The sequence below is a fragment of the Malaclemys terrapin genome, chromosome 4, assembly GCF_027887155.1.
Source record: "Malaclemys terrapin pileata isolate rMalTer1 chromosome 4, rMalTer1.hap1, whole genome shotgun sequence".
NCBI classification, from domain to species: Eukaryota; Metazoa; Chordata; order Testudines; family Emydidae; genus Malaclemys; species Malaclemys terrapin.
The window spans coordinates 72,529,212-72,550,396 of NC_071508.1; the positions used below are offsets into that span (position 1 = coordinate 72,529,212).

General features: G+C 45.5%; 1 protein-coding gene across 1 annotated transcript in view; it reads right to left on the reverse strand.

Annotated features, from left to right (window-relative positions):
- ABTB2 (ankyrin repeat and BTB domain containing 2) overlaps nucleotides 1-21,185 on the reverse strand; it is a 192,645-nt gene that overhangs the window by 47,691 nt on the left and 123,769 nt on the right. Inside the window, exons 2-3 of the mRNA XM_054028399.1 lie at nucleotides 7,515-7,661; nucleotides 3,685-3,895 (exon numbers count right to left, since the gene is read on the reverse strand). Of these exons, the coding sequence (XP_053884374.1) occupies nucleotides 3,685-3,895; nucleotides 7,515-7,661 (358 nt within the window). The remainder of the gene's footprint in view (nucleotides 1-3,684; nucleotides 3,896-7,514; nucleotides 7,662-21,185) is intronic.

The window sequence follows — 21,185 nt, forward strand, 5'->3', positions numbered from 1 at the left end:
GGCTGGCTACACAGCTTTGCCAAGCCAGAGTAGATGAATCAATGCCTTCATCTATCACACTGCGCCCTGGCACACTCACATGCAACCTCGACTGTCTTTTCCCTTTAGTTGGGAATGAATTAACAGACTCATGTACTAAGTGTCCCCAGCAATATTTACCCCACTAGCCATGTTAAATAACAGGGATTGGAGTTAATGGGGTACGACACATACAAACATATCCTGGAACAGATTCCATGTGGGGTTGGAAGTTAGTTGCTGTTGGTATATCTGGCCGTTTGATTTACACAGACAGGTTCCATCAAAGTTTGAAGCCATTTAATCTGGTGTATTGAGGCTCATGGTTTTTTTTTCCTAATGCCAAACTTTTGATTTTTTAAAAATTATCACTTTTAATTTCCTGTACACCTAAGTCTCGATCCAAAGTAAGTGGTGGAAATATTCCAAAAACCTGCTGCTGATGCAGCATCTAGTATTGATTTAAACATAAACTAGACATACAGCTTGCATTGAAATTTTGATATTGCATTCTTTAACCCAGCTCTGGGGATCATAGAAGGGATGTAGGCGTGGAGGAAAAGTGGAAAACTGGGACGGCATTCATGTTTTAACCCACATCAAACTCTGATCAACTACTCTGACTGGGTATGTCTACTGTAGTGTAGACGTACTCTGCGTGACCTTTTCAGATTGGTAGAACAAACAATGTAGCCAACTTTGCAGTTATTACATTTGCATCCCCTTCCCTATTTTAACCATGTAACTTTTTTCTTTATCTTTCTAGATAAAACAACTTAAAATGAAACCTGCTGCATTCCTTATTTCCTCTTATTTCTATCACAAGCTCACACTGGTTCTCCAGTTGCTTCTATTCCCACCAGACAGATCTTTTTAAGGTTGTAGTTTCTTTCAGAAGAGGATCAGTCATCAGTACAGGGAGAATTATTATTTTGGAATAGAGTAGCATAGCACGCCAATCAAACTGAGACCCCATTGCAGTTGGTGCCACACAAGAACGTAGTAACAGACAGTCTGCCCAGATGAGCAAAGGAACCTTCCTGACAGTCTTCTAAGCGGTAGGGTTGTGAGGGGATTCAAGAGGGAACATCTTTCAGACTGAGATGTGCACTCTGCTTTCCCCATCAGAGAGATTTATAATTTATAATTGTGCTCTCTTCATTTGCCGTTTTTTAAAATCTACAATAAAGACACCCAGGCTGAAATTATAGCAGTTGAGGTTTGGATAAAGTGACCAGATGTCCTTTTTCCCCTCCAAGACTTCTTCATTCTGTCCTGGAAACCTGGAACCAGGAAATGGGACACCCATTTTTATGTTCAGCTTCTCCCTCACCCATGGGTCCTGCTGTGGGCTCTGCTCAGAAGCTGTTATCACCAGTGCCTGGGGAGAGCAGCTGCAGCAGGCTTGGAGGCACCACCCATCACCACCGGGGCTTGGCCAGTGGCACTGGGACCACCATCAGGCCTGGAGGAGTGAGGCCTGGCTGGCAGCAACACTCAGGCTTGCAAAAGTGGGGCCTGACAGTGGCACTAGCCCAGAAGGTGATGAGAAGGAGTGAATGCATGAAATGGGCTGCTTCGTGTCCACACTGGGAAAGGGGGGAGGGGGAGGGAGAGAAAGTCATGAAGGACCCTGTCTGCGGGTGTGAGGAAAGGCCAATTTGTTGTGATTTATAAATTATTTTCTCTGTTAGTGTTATTAAAGTGACATTCAGCTAACTTTTAAAAATGACATTAGATGTTAAATTTGTTATTTTATTATTTTTAAGTGAGAAAAAAATTGTAAGTTAAAAACATCTCTTTTTAAATTAATGGGAGCTTGAGAGTGACAGTAGAAACTGTTTTTATCATATCGTTATGGCAGGTGTCACTTGGTGGTGCTGTTACACACAGTCTTCCAAGTTCTTAGCCTGCAAGCAAATTTTGGACAGGCTGACACGTAAGTCTTGGGAAGCTGTGCTGGGTTGTTATTAGTTTGGATTATGCAAGGTTGGATATAGAGGCAGCTTGGGTAGACAGGGAACCGTGTGAGCAGGTGAAGAATTTGCTGTCTGCCTTGGGCTCTGATAAGAATACATTCTTGAGGCAGAGTTGCTCCCTGGGAACATCCTTGGGCTGAGATGCCTAAAAGAAGGGACTGCCCTGCATGCTGTTTGACCATCTCATCCCAGGACTGGCGAATGTGTGCAAATAAAGCAAATTTACACTTAGAGTATATCCGGATTCCATATCACCGATTTCTCTTCCACTGGAGAACTGACCTATAAGGCCCTGGACGTCTGCTGCCACTCAGCACAAGGGGGACACTGGGGTCAGTGGAGGACATTGGTGTTGGAATAAGGGACCGCAGTATTAATGAATCTGTGGCAGGTATCATCCCTTCCCCTGCTCCTGTGCCGGACAGATGACCTGCGTTTTCATTCTGAGAATGTGGCCACCTAGCATGGGAGTTGGAATCTAACATGTTGCAAGCCTAGGATGCTTCTCAGCCAGAGATTGCTCTCAAAGGGGGCAAAGGGAGATGCTGTGTGCCTGACTTTTTGCCAGGCTGACAATGCACCACACAGTAGAAGCCACATTAACATGTCCTGGGTACAGCTGGCCAGAAACTGGAATTCCCGTTCCATGGGACATTCAGAAATTTTAAAAAATAATAATTCCAAAACGGAACAAAAATGAAATTTCAACATTGTTTGTGGAATGTGAATACCAAAGTTTTGTTTTGCTGAAGAGCTGGGAGACTGGAAGCCCTAGCTCGGGAGCAATCCATCTGGTGGGCTGCCCCGAAACCAGGGACCCTGGGAACCAGGAACACAGGAAGCCCTAGAGGTCCAGGCTGGCAAAGAGCTGCAAGTCTAGGAGCTGGACTCCCAGGCTCCCCATCAGCCTGCTAGGTGGGCTGCTGAGGAGCTGGGTGGGTGAGTCAGCAGGAACCCAGGCAGGTTTTGAAACCTGGCTGCCAGGCAGGGCTGAGTCAGAAACCTGTGTGGTTTGTGTCAGAATTTAGTCAAAAATCAATACGTGCCCACAGAACGTTCCAATTTAGACAAATCAACCTTTTCTAATTAAAAAATATTCCATTGGAAAATTTCCAACCAGGTCTAATAATAAGACTACTTGCAGAGTCAGGTACTGCTTGGCACGAGTTAGGGTGGCCCTTTTGTTTTTATTTGGGTATTGGCTTCTTGTGCAAGTTTCCCATGTACTAGACACGTAGCAGCAACTGAAATAAGTCCCCGGAAGGGTGGTCATAAATCCCTCTCAGGCTCTCCACTGCAATCAATCTTCCTATTCCCAAGAATGATGACAATCATTAATCAGTGGTATTGAGAAGGTAACGTTTTCTTTGGTAAGGTCTTTACTGCTTTAGGCAGCCACATGCACTCCTGGCAATGGCCCTAGACAAGCCTTGCTGGCGATCTACAGTATATGTCTTGCTCGGAAAAGACTGTCTGAGAAAGCAGCTTGCTTCCCAGCTCCAATTCTAACACTCTGTAAACTTGGCAAGGCTAATGACACATGCTGGCTGGGCAGCAGGAATAACTGATGCCTGATAGATAGCCTCCTGCAAACAAACTGCACTGCACATAAGCCCTGAGCTATTCTGCAAAAGGAGGCCTTGTTGGCCTGACTTCTTTACTGCTAACAGTTAACAGACTTCCCTACCGTTCATTGTTCAGGGTCATCCTTGGCGGATCCAGGTTGGGGTTCTCCATGGACTCCATCTGAGGACAGCGTAGGAAGTAGTAGAGGGTATGGAGGGCATCAGGGGACCAAGTAATGGGCTGCTGTTGCCTGGTTTGCCGGATAGGGCTCATGCCGGGGCGGAGGGTGGTCAAACATTGCATGTGGTGCATTGCTCGCGATACCAAGTCACCTGCACAAAAGGGGACAGGAAAAGCATTTCTGAACGTTCATCCAAACCCGTATGCTTATTTTCTCAGCCAAATAAACTCACTGGCAACTGAGAAAGCCTTCTTTGTGGGTAATTATTATTTACCCACTAAGCCAATAGGCAGGTCCTGGAGCTGCCATTTTATAGTTTATTGCAGTGGTTCTCAACCTGTGGCCCAATTAGCACAGAGCTGCGGCCCATGCGACATCCTCAGGGCCACACCGGTAGTATTGGATGCAGCCCACATAACACATTGTGGGCCACATATGTGACCCACAATGGTAAATAGGTTGAGAACAACTCATTTATTGCAATGGAAATTTAATTTCCTTTTAAATTCCTAGCCATTAGACAATGGTAGAATTAAACTACTATTTAAGTTGCTAAACTTGCCCGTCATCAGGGATAGGTGTGATGACTTTGCATTATTTTTTTTCTTTGCTATTTTAATGCTGTTTCTTTTCTTCTGAAGCCACATCCATGGGTTCTTACCTGCCTTTGGCTAATGAAATACATTTTGTAAGATCCTATGTCAGCACTGGGTTGGGAACATAATTTATGCAAGGGGACAGAGGCAGCGTCCAGGTAGGTTGCGTGTTTTGGTTCTCCCTGTCCTCTACATGTTATGAGGCCAGACCAGTTCCCTACATTGGAGCCATCTGATGCCACCTAACTAGCCCTCAAGTCCCAACTTTATGCCCAGGTTCTTATGACAGAGAGAGGGAAAGCCTCTGTCCTAGCTGGAAGTCCCTTCTTGTTGGTGTCTGCTTCTCTTATCCTCCTCACTGTTCTATAGCTGAGGATTGCTTCCAAGGAGTAACAACATCCATCTCCCTTATTAAAGGGTCAGTCCTTATATTTCTATCTCTCTGATTTTCACAGATCTTGCTGGAAGTCTCTCTCTGATGCGGATAGAGGTCTAAACCCAAGGAGAAAGCATCCATCCGAGCTGCTCAGTCCTTGGGGATTCTGAACCCTTGTCAACCTTCCTGTGTCAATACATTGGAAGACTCCCTGACCAGGCAACTGGGAGAGGGAAAGTCTATGTTACACAGCTGCTATTTAGAAGATACTAACCCTTCCCCCTCAGAACAGGAAGCTGCCATGGGTTAGCACCTGCAGAGAGCACCTTTGGCTATATAAATCCCAAGTGTTCTTCATTTGACACTTGCTTTAAACATAGCACACACCACGTTACAAACACTACAGTCGCCTGACAGAACACCACTACTGTTACAATTTACAGTAGTGGTATTCCTGTAGCACTAGTCTGAACCACTACTATAGAATATTATATATGCACAGGATCTATTTATTCCCTGGGAATCTTCTGTTGCTTTATGTTCTACAGTCCTCTAGAATCCTCACAGGAAATGTTCCTCCATTGTGTTCTATGATTACAATGCTGGGAAAGGATGGAATTGAAAGAGCCACCAACACCAAGCTGGGTCTGAGATGGCGCCGTGAACTTAGCCACACAAAATGTGAATTCATCCCCACCCCAACTCCCAGTGCAGTTCTTAGGATGTTCTTAGGCTAATCCACTTAGGTCTAACAGCAAAAAGACCAAGTTTACTACGATGCCTCCAGCGGAACGCTTTAGGGATTGATATTACACATGCTGGGGAAACACATGGCTACTGTATGTCTGAGCATTATGCAGTTATTAGTGAGTCATATCGATGGGGTGTTAAAACCTCACTTTGCAACATGAAGCTGTGCACTCATTCTTTGCATAGTAAATTCATTTTACGAGTAGACTCCAGAGAGGAAAAAACCTCCTAATGTCTCTGCCTTTCCATTTCTGCAGCTCCTGAATCTTTCCTTAAGACCCAAACATTCTTACAAGAGTCCTATGCATCTTCTAGCTTTGGGGCTAATCCTGAATCCCACATGATCAGAAAATAAATGCATCTGGAATTCAAATTTTCAGCAAAGAATAACATCCCACTCCCTACTTCTTTGGCAAGCTCCAGACCATATTTTAAAATCAGTAGGTGACTATATCAGGACATCCATTCACTAGACGTAATGACTAAGCTGGCCAAAGCAGGGACTAGGAAAGAGGGAGAGGAAGCTGCATTCAATCATGGGTCCATGCTACAAATGCTCCCTTGTGTTCCAGCATAAATAGAGGTGTGTTAAAAGAATTTGAAAAACCTCAAATTAAGGCAAGTTGCAAAATAAATGGTGAAACCACAAGTTCTGGGCCTGGCCAGCCCCTGATATTCATTAGCCTTCAGATGATGGGGACTGGGACAGTGGTGCCAGCAGAAATTTTGCAAGGAAAAGCAGGCCAGGAAAACACAAATCATTTTGGTTTATTTTAAAGCGGCACTATCACGTAGTTTAGGCCCAAACTCTGGGGTTTGTTCACAAAAAACAGATTTACCAAATTGATTATATTAGAAGCATTCTCAGGATTTCCCTTCTCCCCATTTTTATAATTTTCAGTTAAGCAAAAAACTTTCCCCTGAAGCATCAACTAGTGTACAACTAGAAAGTGAACTTGTGGCCATTTGACTAACTGCTGTCAATCTGGTGCTCCGACATTAGGCTGATGAAAGCCATTTAAGCACCTACATAGCTAGAAACAGATCTTTCACCAGCACTGAATTCACTAAGATAGGGTTACCATACGTCCGGATTTTCCCGGACATGTCCGGCTTTTGGGGGCTCAAATCCCCGTCCGGGGGGAAATCCCCAAAAGCCGGGCATGTCCGGGAAAATCGGGAGGGCTGGGTGGTGCTCGGCCGGGGCCGGCGGTGCGGGGCCGGTGGCATGGTGCCGGGCCGGGAACTAGGGGCGCAGTGCTGGGCGCGGGGCCGGACGGGGAGCCGGGAGCGCGGTGCCGGGCCGGGGTCCGGGCTGGGAGCCGGTCAGCCGGGCCCGCGGGGAGCCGGGCCGGCGGGGACCTGGTCAGCCGGGCCCGCGGGGAGCCGGGCCGGCGGGGAGCCGGGGAGCCGGGGAGCCGGGCCCGCGGGGAGCCGGGCCGGCGGGCCCGCGGGGAGCCGGGCCGGCGGGAAGCCGGGCCGGCGGGCCCGCGGGGAGCCCGGGGGTGCGCCGGGCCGCCGGGGGCCGGCAGTGCTGGGCGGGCCGGGGGTGGTCGGCCGGGGCCGGCACCCCAGGGCCCAAGCCGACCCAGGCTGGAGCCGCCGGGGGGCCAGCCTGGGCCGCGCCTCCTCCCCCCCACACCCCCCTTACCTGCTTCAGGCTTCCCGCGAATCAAATGTTCGCGGGAAGCAGGGGAGGGGGCGGAGACTTTGGGGAGGGGGCGGGGTTGGGGCGGGGGTATGGGCGGGGCTGGGGGCGGGGCCGTGGGCCGTGGAGTGTCCTCCATTTGGAGGCACAGAATATGGTAACCCTAACTAAGACAAAGAATAAAATGCTGGAAGCAGGACATTTTATGCATAAATTAAGCATAAAACATCCTAGTGGCATAATCTGATTTCCACGAACAGCACCCTGAAACAATTACATTTTACATAACATGGAACCAATGCCGCTCATGCTGAAGCCAATGACAAAACTGCCATCGACTTCAATAGCAGCAGGCCTCATATTTTGTTTAAACAAACGATCAGTTACAGCTGAAACTCACTTAGTTCTGAGATGCTTCCAACACAAGTCGCCAAGAGAGACTGTTCCAAGGTTCGGAGCTCCAGCTGGGCATAAGCATCGGCCCGTCCATCACTGCTTATGGAGCCATCATTGTAGGGGCTGAAGTAGGCAGGCAGAGACAGCACACCTGGGGAGAGCAGAGAACAGGCCTGTTACAAGTGAAATCACAGGGGCAGGGGAATACTCCACCATTCAGGGATGGATGGAAATACTGAAAGCACTGATTTCTGTTTGTAGTGGTGACTGGGGAATGCAATGCATGCTGCTCACTCAGCCACAGCGCTCAGAAGGTCTTTGGAACCAATTAGTGCTGTTGATTGGCAGAAGCAGAGCAGCTGGGCTCTAGGGAGCAAATGCAGATACTGTTTGCAGCCTGTAAATGCTGGAAACAAGGAGTTTGTAAAATTATTTTATTGTAAAATTACAATAAAAGCTTTGGAGAGTCTAAAGAAGCCTTTAAAGATATGTCTACACAGTAAAAAAAAAATCCCACAGCAGTGAATTTCAAATTTGGGTCAACTGACAGGCTTGCATTTCAGGGCCAAAAATAGCAGTGTAGATGTTTGGGCTTGGGCTCCAAAGCCCTCCCCCCTTGCTGGGTTTCAGAGCCCGGGCTCTCGCCTGAGTATCTACTCTGCTATGTTTAGCCCCGCAGCGCAAGCCCAAGTCAGTTGAACCAGGCTCTGATACTCACTGCTGTGGGTCTTTTATTTATTCAGCGGTGTAGACATACCCTAAAACTGTATATGCAAAAATGAGATTGTGTGCCCAGAGGCTGAACTTGCATAGCTGTAATCAGATTGTTGGATGCAATGACCTGATTTTTAGGATTGCTGAGCATAATTGCCAAGTCCAGCTGAGGTAGGATTACCATATTTTAGTTTTAAAAGAGGAGGACACTCCACGGGGCCCTGGCACCGCCCCTTCCCCAAAGTCCCCGCCCCAACTCTGCCCCCTCCCCTGAATGCTCCTCCCCCTCCCCTGCTTCCTGCGAATCAAATGTTCGCTGGAAGCCTGAAACAGGGAGGCAGCAGGTAGGCTGGGGCTGGGTGCGGCGCGGCCCAGTCCGGCCCCCCTGGCCAAGCGGCTCCCTCTGGCGGCCGGCTGGCCCAGACCAAGAGGCTCTGGCCCCGGCATCTCCCGCCTGGCTCGGCTCGGGCCCTGGGGCGCCGGCCCCTGGCCGAGCACCACCGACCCCAGCCGAGCACCCCCAGCCCCGCACCCCTGGCCCCCGGCCGAGCACCACCGGGCCCTCCCTCCCTATTTTTCTGGACATGTCCGGCTTTTTGGGATTTCCTCCCGGACGGGGATTTGAGGCCCAAAAAGCTGGACATGTCCGGGAAAATCCGGACGTATGGTAACCCTAAGCTGAGGTGAATGGGAACTGAAGATTCTCAGCAGCTCTGAAAACCAGGCCATTAATGATCTCATTTGGGCATCTGACAGCAGGCAGTTTTGAACGCACACGTTTAGATTTTTTGTGTGTATGTGAACATTTGGGCATGTAAGATTACTCTTGGAAGCTGATTTTGAAAAACTTGCCCATAAAAGCATTTATTTACATTTTTACAAATGACCGAAATAGAAAGTTTGATTGGAAACACCTCTCCCTCTGTCACACACACACACACACACCCTCTCTCTCTCCTCTCTTTCTGGTTGTTAAGCATGTTTCTAAAAACGTTTCACTTTCTTTACAAGAGCATTGATGTAAAATGACTAGTTGGGTCAATAACATAAAAGCAATTTATATAGTGGTGATCAGAACCCACAATCTGCTTTGTGTATCATTTCACAGTTCTTCCTTTGTCTATAACAAAACAGAGCCAAATTGGGTGAGAGTTTGGTGCGACTGGAAGCGAAGGGCGTGAGTACTGTTTAGAACCTGTCATAATGTCGCAGGCACTGAGCGAGCTTACGCAGGCAACTCAACCATTGCACTGGAATCCTTATGTGCAGCAGCTCCCATAATTCCACTCCTGAATCTATCACACAACTCCACCATTGTATCTCAACCCAGACCTGCTGAATTCCTTGCTATTCCAGACCTGGGTCCGCATACCCTTCTCTGCCAGCGTACCTCAATCTTGATCTGTGGCACCCTAAGCTATTCAGTCTTTTGTCCCCACACAGCTCTGCTAATGCAATACCCCTACTGTTCCAGTCCGAGGTGTAGAGAGTACTTCATTCTAATTCTGCAGCCACCTCCTGTCATGTCAGTCCCCTGCCTCCCCATCAAGCAGATAATTGCCAATTAACCTGCACCACATTGGGAGAGCTTTGTTACTTTGTCTTTATGTTTTCTTTTGAGATTTTATACAGAATTGATCTCTTCCTCCCTCTCCCATTCAGCAGGACACATCCTCTTCACATCCTGCTCAGTGGCACAGCCAACGATTGCATCAAGAACTTCCTGGACATTCTGAGGATAAGGGAATGATTTATCCTGCTGTGTCTCTGCACTGTACATCACTGTTAACTAATGCAGAAAACCCTGCCAATGGTCTCTAATGTGTTTAATTAGGAAGCTCAAGTTCTAAGAATTAATAGAAGCAACATATGCAAACTGGAAGTGCCACTACACTGCACTCCTACACAGCACTACACTACCCCTATACAGAGCGTGAGCCCATTTCCTTTTTCCATGTTAATCCTATGAAAGGACATTTAAAGGCATATGGATTGAATTTACAGCAGTGGGAGAAGGAAAATGGGCTGATTTGTTAAAAGTTTCAAATGGAGCACATAACTCTACAAAGGTGGAAACAGAAATGGGCACTTACATTAATAAAACGGGCGGGGGGAAAAACGCTTTCGGAGCAGATCACCCCCCTTCCTCCCCCTCCCTGCCCCCGCTTTTCCCCCCAATGGTTTCAACTGAAAGTTTGTTTGTTTGTTTTAATTACAAATAAAGATTTTGTAGAATGATTTAAGCTGGGCAGACAAATCAAGCAAATTTTCTCAGCTTTTCAGGTTATGGCTTGGCAGTTGTGGATAGTCTGAAATAAAAGTGATTTATTCACTGGGAAAAGTACTTCATATCTGCCCACAAAGGATAGTAGTATTAGAGGGTAAAATATTTAGGGTCTAGTGCTTCTGCTGGCTAGGAGGGAGGTATGCCTGTTAATTTCATTCTCATCTCCCACTTAAGTAAGTCCTTAAGGCCTGAGCCACAGCCCATTGATGTCTGTGGGGGTATTCCATTGATATAAATGGGTTTGGGATCAGGCCCTTAAGACACAGCAATAGCATTTATAAAGGGTGTTTTCTGTTAATCTAGCAGTGTGTGTGTTTTTCACCATTGAAGGGTACCGAGTCCCTGGCAGAGTCCTGAGAACCATCCCCTATCCCCCTGTTGTAGCCTCCCCTTTCTGCAAGGCTCCATAGCATAACAGCCATCCTTCTGAAAGAGCTTCCTGTGTGGCTCATCAGCACCCTTCCTTAACTGGCCAGAATAATACATCCCATTCCCCCAGCAAGCAACAAGCTTGCTGGCATCTGAAACACTTTGTGGCCTGGATGAAGGAAGCGAAAGGCCAGAAGCCAACTTCAACGTAAACAACTGAAAATCCATTGACATGAATCTCCTATATCTGTTGCCATATAGGGCCTGTGATACATATGTGAGCAATTCTGATTCTCTTCATTAGAGAGCAGTGCACACATGTACCCGTCTTTCATAAGGGTCTCATTTTTACTCATTACTGCATTTTACACTCACTGCATTCTTTCTTGGAGATGAATGGGTCCTGTAATGGAGAGGAAGAGCGCTTTTGCTCACAACATTTCAAGAGACTAACAGGAGTGACTGACTGGGCAGCGAGTACAATATTCGCCACAGCTTGTTTTACACCCTACTTTACTGCGTTAATTTTGGTACTCCTTCTGTAGTCCCCATCACTTCATGGGAGGTAGGGAAGTACTGTTAGCCCCACTTTGCAGATGAGGAATAGAGTCCCAGATGGATCTGTAGCCAAACTGAGTCCATTAGAGTTGGACTCGTGTTACTGGGAGCCAAATTTGATCTTGTATCTTTTAACTACAAGAGTCAAACATGGTTTTCATGATGGATAGAGTCAACTGCACTGCAACACGCTATTCTGACTTCAGATATCAGAAATGTTCTGTAGCAGAGATAACAACACAGTCCCACCCAGAAGTGGAATAATTTTCTGAAATAGTGTTAATTTGACAAAAAAGCAGAAACTCAGACAGATGCTTCACTTCACTTCTCAGAGATGTGGACAATGTATAAATCTCACTCCAAGCTGGAGATGCTGATGGTGATTCTGATTTGGTAATGTCACATGCTTTTACATACCACTGGGATATGTTATTATGAATGGGTCAGACTGTGAACACCTTACTCACCTTACTTTTGTATCGTGACTTTGTAAAGGTGGAAGTGGAGCATATGCTAAGTGGTTAGAAAAGGAGTTAAGAGTGGCTGTGCCACTGACTGACTGCCAACCTTGGGCAACTTGCATCACCTCTCTGTGCCTCAGTTTCCTCATCTATAAAATGGGGCTAATTGTGTTTACTGATGTTAGAGTAGTGCTATAAATCTTAATATTAGTAAAAGTGTTTTGAGATTTGCAGATAAAAGATACTATAAAAATGCAAAATATTAAGTGTAAATTGTTCTGATTGAATTTGTAGGGCCTGTTTATGAATTTAGATTTGGCTTTATATATTTTTATTGATGGTTATATTGATTTTGATCAAGGCTAACTAAATAAGCAAAATATAACTCAATTAGATTAATTTATGCCTGAACATTCTCTTTTTACTTGCAATCTGGGAGTAAAACTACAGTTGACATGAATTTCAAGGGTATATTTCCCCCACAAAACAACAACTCAAAGCAACCTTTAATTACTATGCTGCAAAGATCCATCAACAGCACACTTTGTTGTCTAGAAAATATTTTTTTCTTGTATGGATTATGTTGTGTGCAGGGCCGGCTACAGGCACCAGCTTACCAAGCAGGTGCTTGGGGCGGCCACTTCGGAAAAGGGAGGCACGTCCAGCTGTTTGGCGGCAATTCGGCGGACGGTCCCGCCGAATTGCCGCCGCAGATTGCGATCGCGGCTTTTTTTTGTTTGTTTGTTTGGCTGCTTGGGGCGGCCAAAACCCTGGAGCCGGCCCTGGTTGTGTGACTCTCATCCATTCCTGGCCAGGCCCTGGTATTCTGGCCACAAAATTATATATATATATTTTTATTGCCAAAGAGATTAAGGAGCTAATCCAACTCCCAATGATGTCAACATAAGTCTTTCTACTGATTTCAGTGTGGGATGGATCAGGCCTTAAAATCACAACAATTTAAGCAGCAACCTTTTCTGACATTCCTGGGAGGTAGCACTACACACAGCAGCCCAACTGAAAGCACCTTCATAGTTCTGTGATCAAGGCAAGGTGTAACAACAGTAATTAGTTCCTGGTATTTCCATAGGTTTTGAAATAGCAGCTGGGAATAAAGCAAGATTTATTCTACCTCACTTAATATACGAAATCTGTTCCAGGGCTCTTAAAAGGCAGTTACTGGGTGGAGTTCCAGTAAGCAGTTCTTCAGAATGAAACTATTCTGCTAGCCTGAAGGTTTTTGAATTGTTGTCTGCAGGGCCAGCTCCAGGCACCAACGTAGCAAGCAGGTGCCTGGGGAGGCCAATGAAGAGGAGGGCGGCACGTCCGGCGCCGGGGCCGTCACTCTCTCTGGGAGCAAAGGACCTGCCGCCGAATTGCCGCCGATAGCAGCTTTTTTTGTGTGTGCGCGCGCTTGGGGCGGCAAAAACGCTAGAGCCGGCCCTGGTTGTCTGTAATCTGATGCTTTTTAAAAGCAGATTGCAGAAGCATTTTTCCAGTTGAGTTGGTTCAAGGGACCAGAAAACAAAAAACGTTCACACCATTCGACATCTTGTTGCTTTTAGTGGTGCAGTGGGGATGCTGTTATAGCTGCTGGGCCGCACTTCCCAGGCAAGCTGGCCATGCAACTCTGCAGTTTCCACCTGATGTGGGGTTTGGTTCAAGCTCAAAGCTCAGTCAGGTTTGTAGAAAGGTTTGAGAACTTTGCGAGTGACTCTTGGGCTGAGTTTTGAGTGAAGCTGGGATAATTTACTGTTTGGCATCAAAAATCATGTGACAATTATGGTTTGGCATCAAAAGAAGGTGAACTAGGAGGTTTTGACTAGATTTTGTTTGGAGATTTCAGGCTAGAGGGATCAAAACCCATATCCATGACATTTTATCTGTATGTTGTTACGCTCTCCGGGTTGTTTGCATGTGATGTTTATGGAAAAAGGACCCTGCAATGGGAAGATTTTCATTGTGTTTTCTGGACTTCATAGCGCTTTAAAGCAGTTGGTACAGAAATCTGCTGTAATCTAAATCTTTCGCGTTGGAGGACAGCTTCCTGACTATTTTATCAGTTCTTTGAGGTCTTCCAAATGGTTACATGATGTTTAGAGGTTAAGAGGTGGCCTCTCAGAAGTGGTAAAGAGCCAGTGAGACTGGTCTGAAAAACAATGGAATTTTGCCATCTGGGATTTCTTCTGGAGATTGCATAGGGCACTAACTCTATATGAAAGATGTGACAAAGTCTAAAAAACTTGGTTCAGGATATATTAGGTTACAGAACACAGATATTGCTATCCCACGGGGCATATGTTGGGAAGTATGGAGAGAAGGAGAGGGTTACGTGTTGCGCTTGAACTTGTTTTTAGATAAAACCAATAAAATTACAATTGTTTTAAATACCTTTCCTCTGGGCAGAACAAAAATAACCTCTTTGGAACAAGGACTGTCTTTTTGTTCGGTTTGTACAATGCCTAGCACAGTGGGGTTCATGACTTCCTAGACATTACCATAACATCAACAAACAAAACAAACATGAGATAAAGATCCATTTCAGGAAATTAAACCTAAAGATGAATTTTTGACAGCTCTGGGAGCACTCACTAGATTCAGGATCATATTTAGCTATTTACCTATCCTTAATCATGATACATTTTGTATGAGTCACATACGCATCAAAACAAAAAAATGTAAATAATACATAGGATCCATCAAGAGGATCAAAAATAAGAAAGAAAAATGTCTTCTGTCATGGGCATTAAGACAATTTTGCAATTGTGATTAGTTCCATACGGAACATTTACAGAGGTCAAATGTTACCTGAATCCAATAGGCTTGTAGAAGTAACATTTTAGAGACAGAAGGGTGAAATCCTGGCCCCATTGAAGTTGGTGGCAAGACTCCCATTGATTTCAATGGGGCCAGGATTTCACTTAGGAAATCAAGAAGACTCTAATCCAGTGGTGGGCAACCTGCAGCCGGTCAGGATAATCCGCTGGCAGGCTGCAAGACAGTTTGTTTACATTGACTGTCCGCAGGTACGGCCACTCGCAGCTCCCAATGGCTGCCGTTTGCCATTCCCGGCCAATGGGAGCTGCGGGAAGAGGCAGCCAGCCCGCACCACTTCCCACAGCTCTCAGTGGCTGGGAATGGCGAACCACAGCCACTGGGAGCTGCGGGCAGCCGTGCCTGCGGATGGTCAATGTAAACAAACTGTCTCGCGGCCCGCCAGCGAATTACCCTGACGGGCTGCAGATTGCCCACCACTGCTCTAATCCAATTGCAACTCTAATTACCCATACTGGAGTTTGGGTGGGACACAAAGACAGATGTCCTTTTTCTACAAAAAGTGCCATAAATCTTAAACATCATGAGTGGTGAGGGACTCCATTAATTTCTGTCTCACACCGCAATGCCATGCTACACTGATTCAGAACTAACTGAGAACAAAGAGCACCACTTACCAAGTCAATGCCATATCCTGGAGCCCCTTATTTTTCTCCTTGGCAGGCTCTCATCCAAGTACTATGAAAGCTCAAGCCTGCTTGGTTTTATGAAATCTGACATCATCACAGCCATAGTCTACTGTTCCTTCTGACAGCAGAGTACACCAAAGAAAACCAGCCAGCTAAAGTGTTCCTCCCATAACATATACAAATGAAAACATGTCATGTTCTGAGATCAGGTACAGTCACGTATCACCCTGCTAGGAAGACAGGAGTTGGGAAAGAAGCTTGTGATGGGAGAAGAGTGCTTATAAGTGCTAACTAATAGGAAAGTAACAGTTTTGCATGAAGTGATTACAAAGCAGATGGGCACATCGTTCAGTGGGGCTCTGTCAGCAGTAAGAGAAATCAAAACCAGTCAGATGTATGAGCATCCACATTTAACAATCATACCTTAATTTAAAACAAATGGAGGGAAGGAGACAGGGGAAGGGAGAGAAAAGCTTAAGCACTAAGACAGAAGGGTCCCTAAATTATCTACAAGTGCTCAGTGGTACACAGTTTAAGAGCCACTGTCTTAGCTGTTCAGTTCTGGAAACTGCTGGGTAGAGATCAGATCACTTCACACACCCACACATTAAAATGAGTTTTGTGGTCTCACTCTGATTGTTTGTGGCCATCTTTCCAAGCCACTCACATACATACACAATCTGGCACAACTGGCAGCCTCTTCTGAGGGATAGCCAGGGCTCCATGTGACAATACCAGTCAGGACTGTGGTGCACAAGCATAGCCAGGAGTGGGAGAGTAGGGGGTGCTGTAGTCAGGACACTTGTAGAGATGAGGGGATAGAGATTTGGGGGCTGGACTAAAATAGCAGAAGTGTAGGTCAGGATTTAGGGATGATGGCCGGGGTGAGGGGTTGGTGCCAAGATTGGAATAGTTATGGGTGTTGAAGGTCATGACTGTTTGGCAGGGGAGTGTGGGGAAACTTTTACAGTGCCCATCTGTACTACATTTAGCTCTAGGCGGAGCTGACAGTCTCATGAGTGGAACATACTTTGTGACCTAATGCACGCATCAAAGACTAATACTGGCAGCCAAAGTTTGTCTGGGCTTAAGTAACGTTATCAAGAGCCAGCATTGTCTTCTAGAAAACAATCTGGTCATTATTTGCAAAATATCAATAGGCATTATATGGCTCAAGCATAAAGATGCCCCAAAACTGCAGGCTTAAGGACACCCTGAAAGTCAATTATCCCTCTGCAATAACCTGGTTCACCAGTCCCAAAATTCCATAAATATGTGGAACAATCAGAGTTTACAGATTCTGCAGCTCTAGGTGAGCTATTACATTAACTTTTGGTGTACATTATGGTACAGAAAATCTGTAAGGCCACTGTCAGTCAGCACAAATCCTTAAATGCCTGGGTAATCTCACAGAAATAATCATGCTTTCTATTAATACTGGACTGTCATAAACACTAACAGGTTTTTATTTCACTCATCCTTGAAATACAATCATCTCTGGGATGGAACATGGCTGCCATGCTACATCAGCAACAAATAACTGTTTTGGGAAAGGGAGGTGACCATTGAAAATGCTGGGGTTGGGGTGGAGGTGGGAGGTATAGGTAGGATATTGGAAGTTCCCTGGTGTGGCTGGGACAAATGGCATTCCAGATGATCAAGAATGGATAGAGCCTCTTTTTTACATCATATTCAAAAGTTGACATGAAGATGGCAGAAGAGCAGCACACTACCAACAAACACAGCAACAGGGCATTGGTTATTGATGCAGAGAGAAGCATGCTACTTACTCAATCACCAGTCCTACTTCCCACACCACGGTGAGTTTTCCTTGGAGGTCTCCTGTCCAACCACTGACCTGATCCCAATTGCTGAATTTTACATAATCTGATGAACTCATATCTTGAACTGGTATTTTAAAGGATCCTGGAAAACCAGGTAAGTTTCCATAAAGTTCATCATAAACATAGTTTGCAATCTGGAGCAGTCAAAAAGGCTAATGGAAAGTTAAGAACCACTAGGAAACGGATAGATAATAAAACAGAAAATATAATAATGCCTCTATAGAAATCCATAGTATGCCCACTTCTTGAATACTGTGTGTGCAGTTTCAGTCATCCCCAGCTCAAAAAACACACATTAGAATTGGAGAAGGTACAGAAAAGGGCAACACAAATGATTAGGGGTATGTAACAGCTTCCATATGTGGAGAGATTAAAAAGACTGGGACTGTGCAGTTTAGAAAAGAGATGGCTAAGTGGGGATATGCTAGAAATCTATAAAATCATGACTAGTGTGGCGAAAGTGAATAGGGAAGATGTGACAGGTTGGATCACAGAAATCCCTTTAGGACTGCCACCCAATGTGCCTAGACTACCTCTGAGCCCATTTTCCCTGACAGCTTGGGAATTCAGTACCTTGTCTTGTTTGAGCCAGACACACTTGCCTGCTGCAAACACAGATCCAAGTCTGTCCCACAAGCTGCAGGCTTAACTGAAAACAGCTTAAGAAGTGCTCCTGTCTCCAGCAGTCAGATACCCAGCTCCCAATGGGATCCAAACCCCAAATAAATCCGTTTTATCCTGTATAAAGCTTATACCCTGTATACAGCTTATACAGGGTAAACTCATAAATTGTCCACCCTCTATAACACTGATAGAGAGATATGCACAGCTGTTTGCTCCCCACCCCCGCCAGGTATTAATACTTACTCAATTAATAAGTAAAAAGTGATTTTATTAAATATAAAAAGTAGGATTTAAGTGGTTCCAAGTAATAACAGACAGAATAAAGTGAATTACCGAGCAAAATAAAATAAAACACGCAAGTCTAAGCCTAATATGGTAAAAAACTAAATGCTGGTAAAGCTCATCCTCAGAGATGTTCCAATAAGCCTCTTTTACAGACTCGACTTCCTCCTAGTCTGGGTCCAACAATCACTCACACCCCTGTAGTTACTGTCCTTTGTTCCAGTTTCTTTCAGGCATCTCCTAGGGGTGGAGAGGCTATCTTTTGTGCCAGCTGAAGACAAAATGGAGGGGTTTCCCCAGGGGCTTATATAGACGCTCCCCGACTTACGCAAACTCAAATTTTGCATAAGTTGGAAATGCATCTCTGACCATTAAAAAAAAAAAAAAAAAAAAAAAAACACCCTCCTATTTCTAGCTCACGGAACTTTTTCCGTAAGTGCGGATTTGCGTAAGTCAGGTCTTGCGTAACCCGGGGAGCGTCTGTATAGTTTCTCTTTTGTGGGTGGAAACCCCTTCCCCTCTCCTATGCAAGATCCAGCTCCAAGATGGATTCTTGGAGTCACATGGGCAAGATACATGTCCATGCATGACTCAGTTCCTTACAGGCCGATGCCACATTCACAGAAAAGCTCAGATGTGGATTGGCATCTCTCAAAGTTCATTGTTAGCTTAAGTGTTTCTTGATTGGGCACTTACTGAGAATAGTCTTTTCTCAAGAAGCTGACCAACTGCTTCACTGAGGCTACTTAAAATCAAACAAGTACCTAGCCAATATTCATAACTTTGACTACAAAAATGATACATGCATACAAACAGGATGAATATATTCAGTAGATCTTAACCTTTGCAGAGATGTGTTACATGGCATATCTAGCATAAAACATATTCCAGTTATATCATATTTACACTCATAAGCATACTTCTATAAAGCATTATGGGGTGCAACATCACAGAAGGTGTTATTTACCCCTTCACATAACACAAGAACTAGGGGTCACCCAATGAAATTAATAGGCAGCAGATTTAAAACAAACAAAAGGAAGTACTTCTTCACACAACGCACAGTCACCCTGTGGAACTCATGACCAAGGGATGTTGTGAAGGCCAACGTATAACTGGGTTCAAAAAAGAATTAGATAAGTTCATTAGCCAAGACAGTCAGGGACACAACCCCATGCTCTGGGTGTCCTGAAGTCTCTGACTGCCAGAAGCTGGGACAGGAAGACAGGAGATGGATCACTCAATAACTGCCCTGTTCTGTTCATTCCCTCTGAAACATCTGGCTCTGGCCACTGTTGGAAGGCAGGATACTGGGCTAAATGGACCATTGGTCTGACCCAGTATGGCTATTCTTTTGTTATTATACATCACCTTTTACCTGAGGCTCGCAGTGCTGTGGCAGGCGGGCCACCATCATTACCTCAATATCATAGGTGGGGAAACAAAGACAAAAAAGAGCTGAAGTGAATTGTCCAAGCTCACAGAGGAAGTTAGTGCCAGATCTCTGCATTGCCCACATCTCCTCATTCAAAACCCCTGGTTAGACCAAAGTTGCTGATATTGAATCATTGTTCTATTGTCAACTAGCCCAGATTTTAAATAAGTGGCATGGCTGTGTTTTAACTTGGGTCTGGAAAACTATGCTTACTGTTTTACAGGCTATGATGAAGTCATTTGAAAATGTGGTCTTTGATGTCACTAAAAAGAGACAAAGGAACTTTAATATTTTCCCTCAGTTTCTAGAAATGTAAATTCCTTGTAGTGCAACCATTGCAGCTACTTGAAAAGAATCCGATGTGCTGTGGGTGCCAAAACACCATCCTTAACAAACACAATCTCCAAGCGTAAGGCCATTCTCTCTAAGATCACCAGCATTCATGGCATCAGAATTTCCATGTGGAATTTGAGGGTATAATAGGACCCTGCAGCTCGGCAGTAACAGTAGGTTTTGGAATAAACCCTCTGTGCTTTTACAAACTTCTGTTTTCAGATTCCAATTAGACTCATTAAAGAGCAAACCCTCTACAGGGCTGTAAATATCACATCGACAAATGGAGAGAAGCTTTATGAGGCACAGTATAATTTGCCACAAGCCTTCTGGAAGAAGTGAAGAAAACAGACTCATTTGCCAACAATGAGTGCTGTCTAATGGGTAGAGCAGGAGACTTGGTGTTATGCTGCCAAGGTTCTATTTCCAGGTCTGACACTGACTTGCTGTGTGACCTTGGCCAACTTACTAGATCTCCCTGTTTCTCTGTTCACTTAACTGTAAAATGGGAATAATACTTCCTTCCCCTCCAGGGTGATTTGACAGAAGCGGCTTTTTTAAATCTCCTTGTCATCTAACTTCTTCCCTCATTCAGAATCATACATATACATCTCAGTAATGTCCCCTGTACCGACAGTAATTTTCTTATGGTCCTTTTTTAGTTAATAACATTAACATCTTTCATTCAGTTTTACCCCAAAGAATCCAAAGTGCTTTGCAAAGTGTGCATAGGGATCACCCCACCTCACCTGAAATGCAGCTACCTCTGGGGTGAAACACAGTAGCTCTAACATTGCACGACAATACAAACACAACAGCTTAGGACAGGAAGAGACAGGGTTTATCCAGTTGAAACTACACAGGGGAATGAGGGAAGGTCGAATGGATTTTAGGCAGGTAAAATAGATTTTGGCTAGGACTCCGGGATTACATAGTTACTCTTACAAAACATGCCCTAAGAAATTTACTTGTCACCTAGGGTGACCACCCATCCTGTTTTGGGCGGGACAGTCCCAAAATGCAGAGTTCAAGTCCCGGTTCCAGGCTGAATGACTCCCGGACAGCATTTGTCCCGGATTCCCTGCAGCACTGCTCCGTGCCTGCCCGAGGCTCAGGGGTGGCACCAACCTCTTCCCAGTGTGGGGGAGGCTGAGGTGGGCCCTAGTCCCTTGCTCAGGGAAGATGGAGGGTCCGGGGCTCCATACAACGGCCTGGGCTCCCTGGGCATCTCTTCCCATGGCCCGGCTCCAGCTTTCAGCTTGGCCAGGGGGCAGGGCCATGGAGAGGGGTGGGTCTCCTTCTTG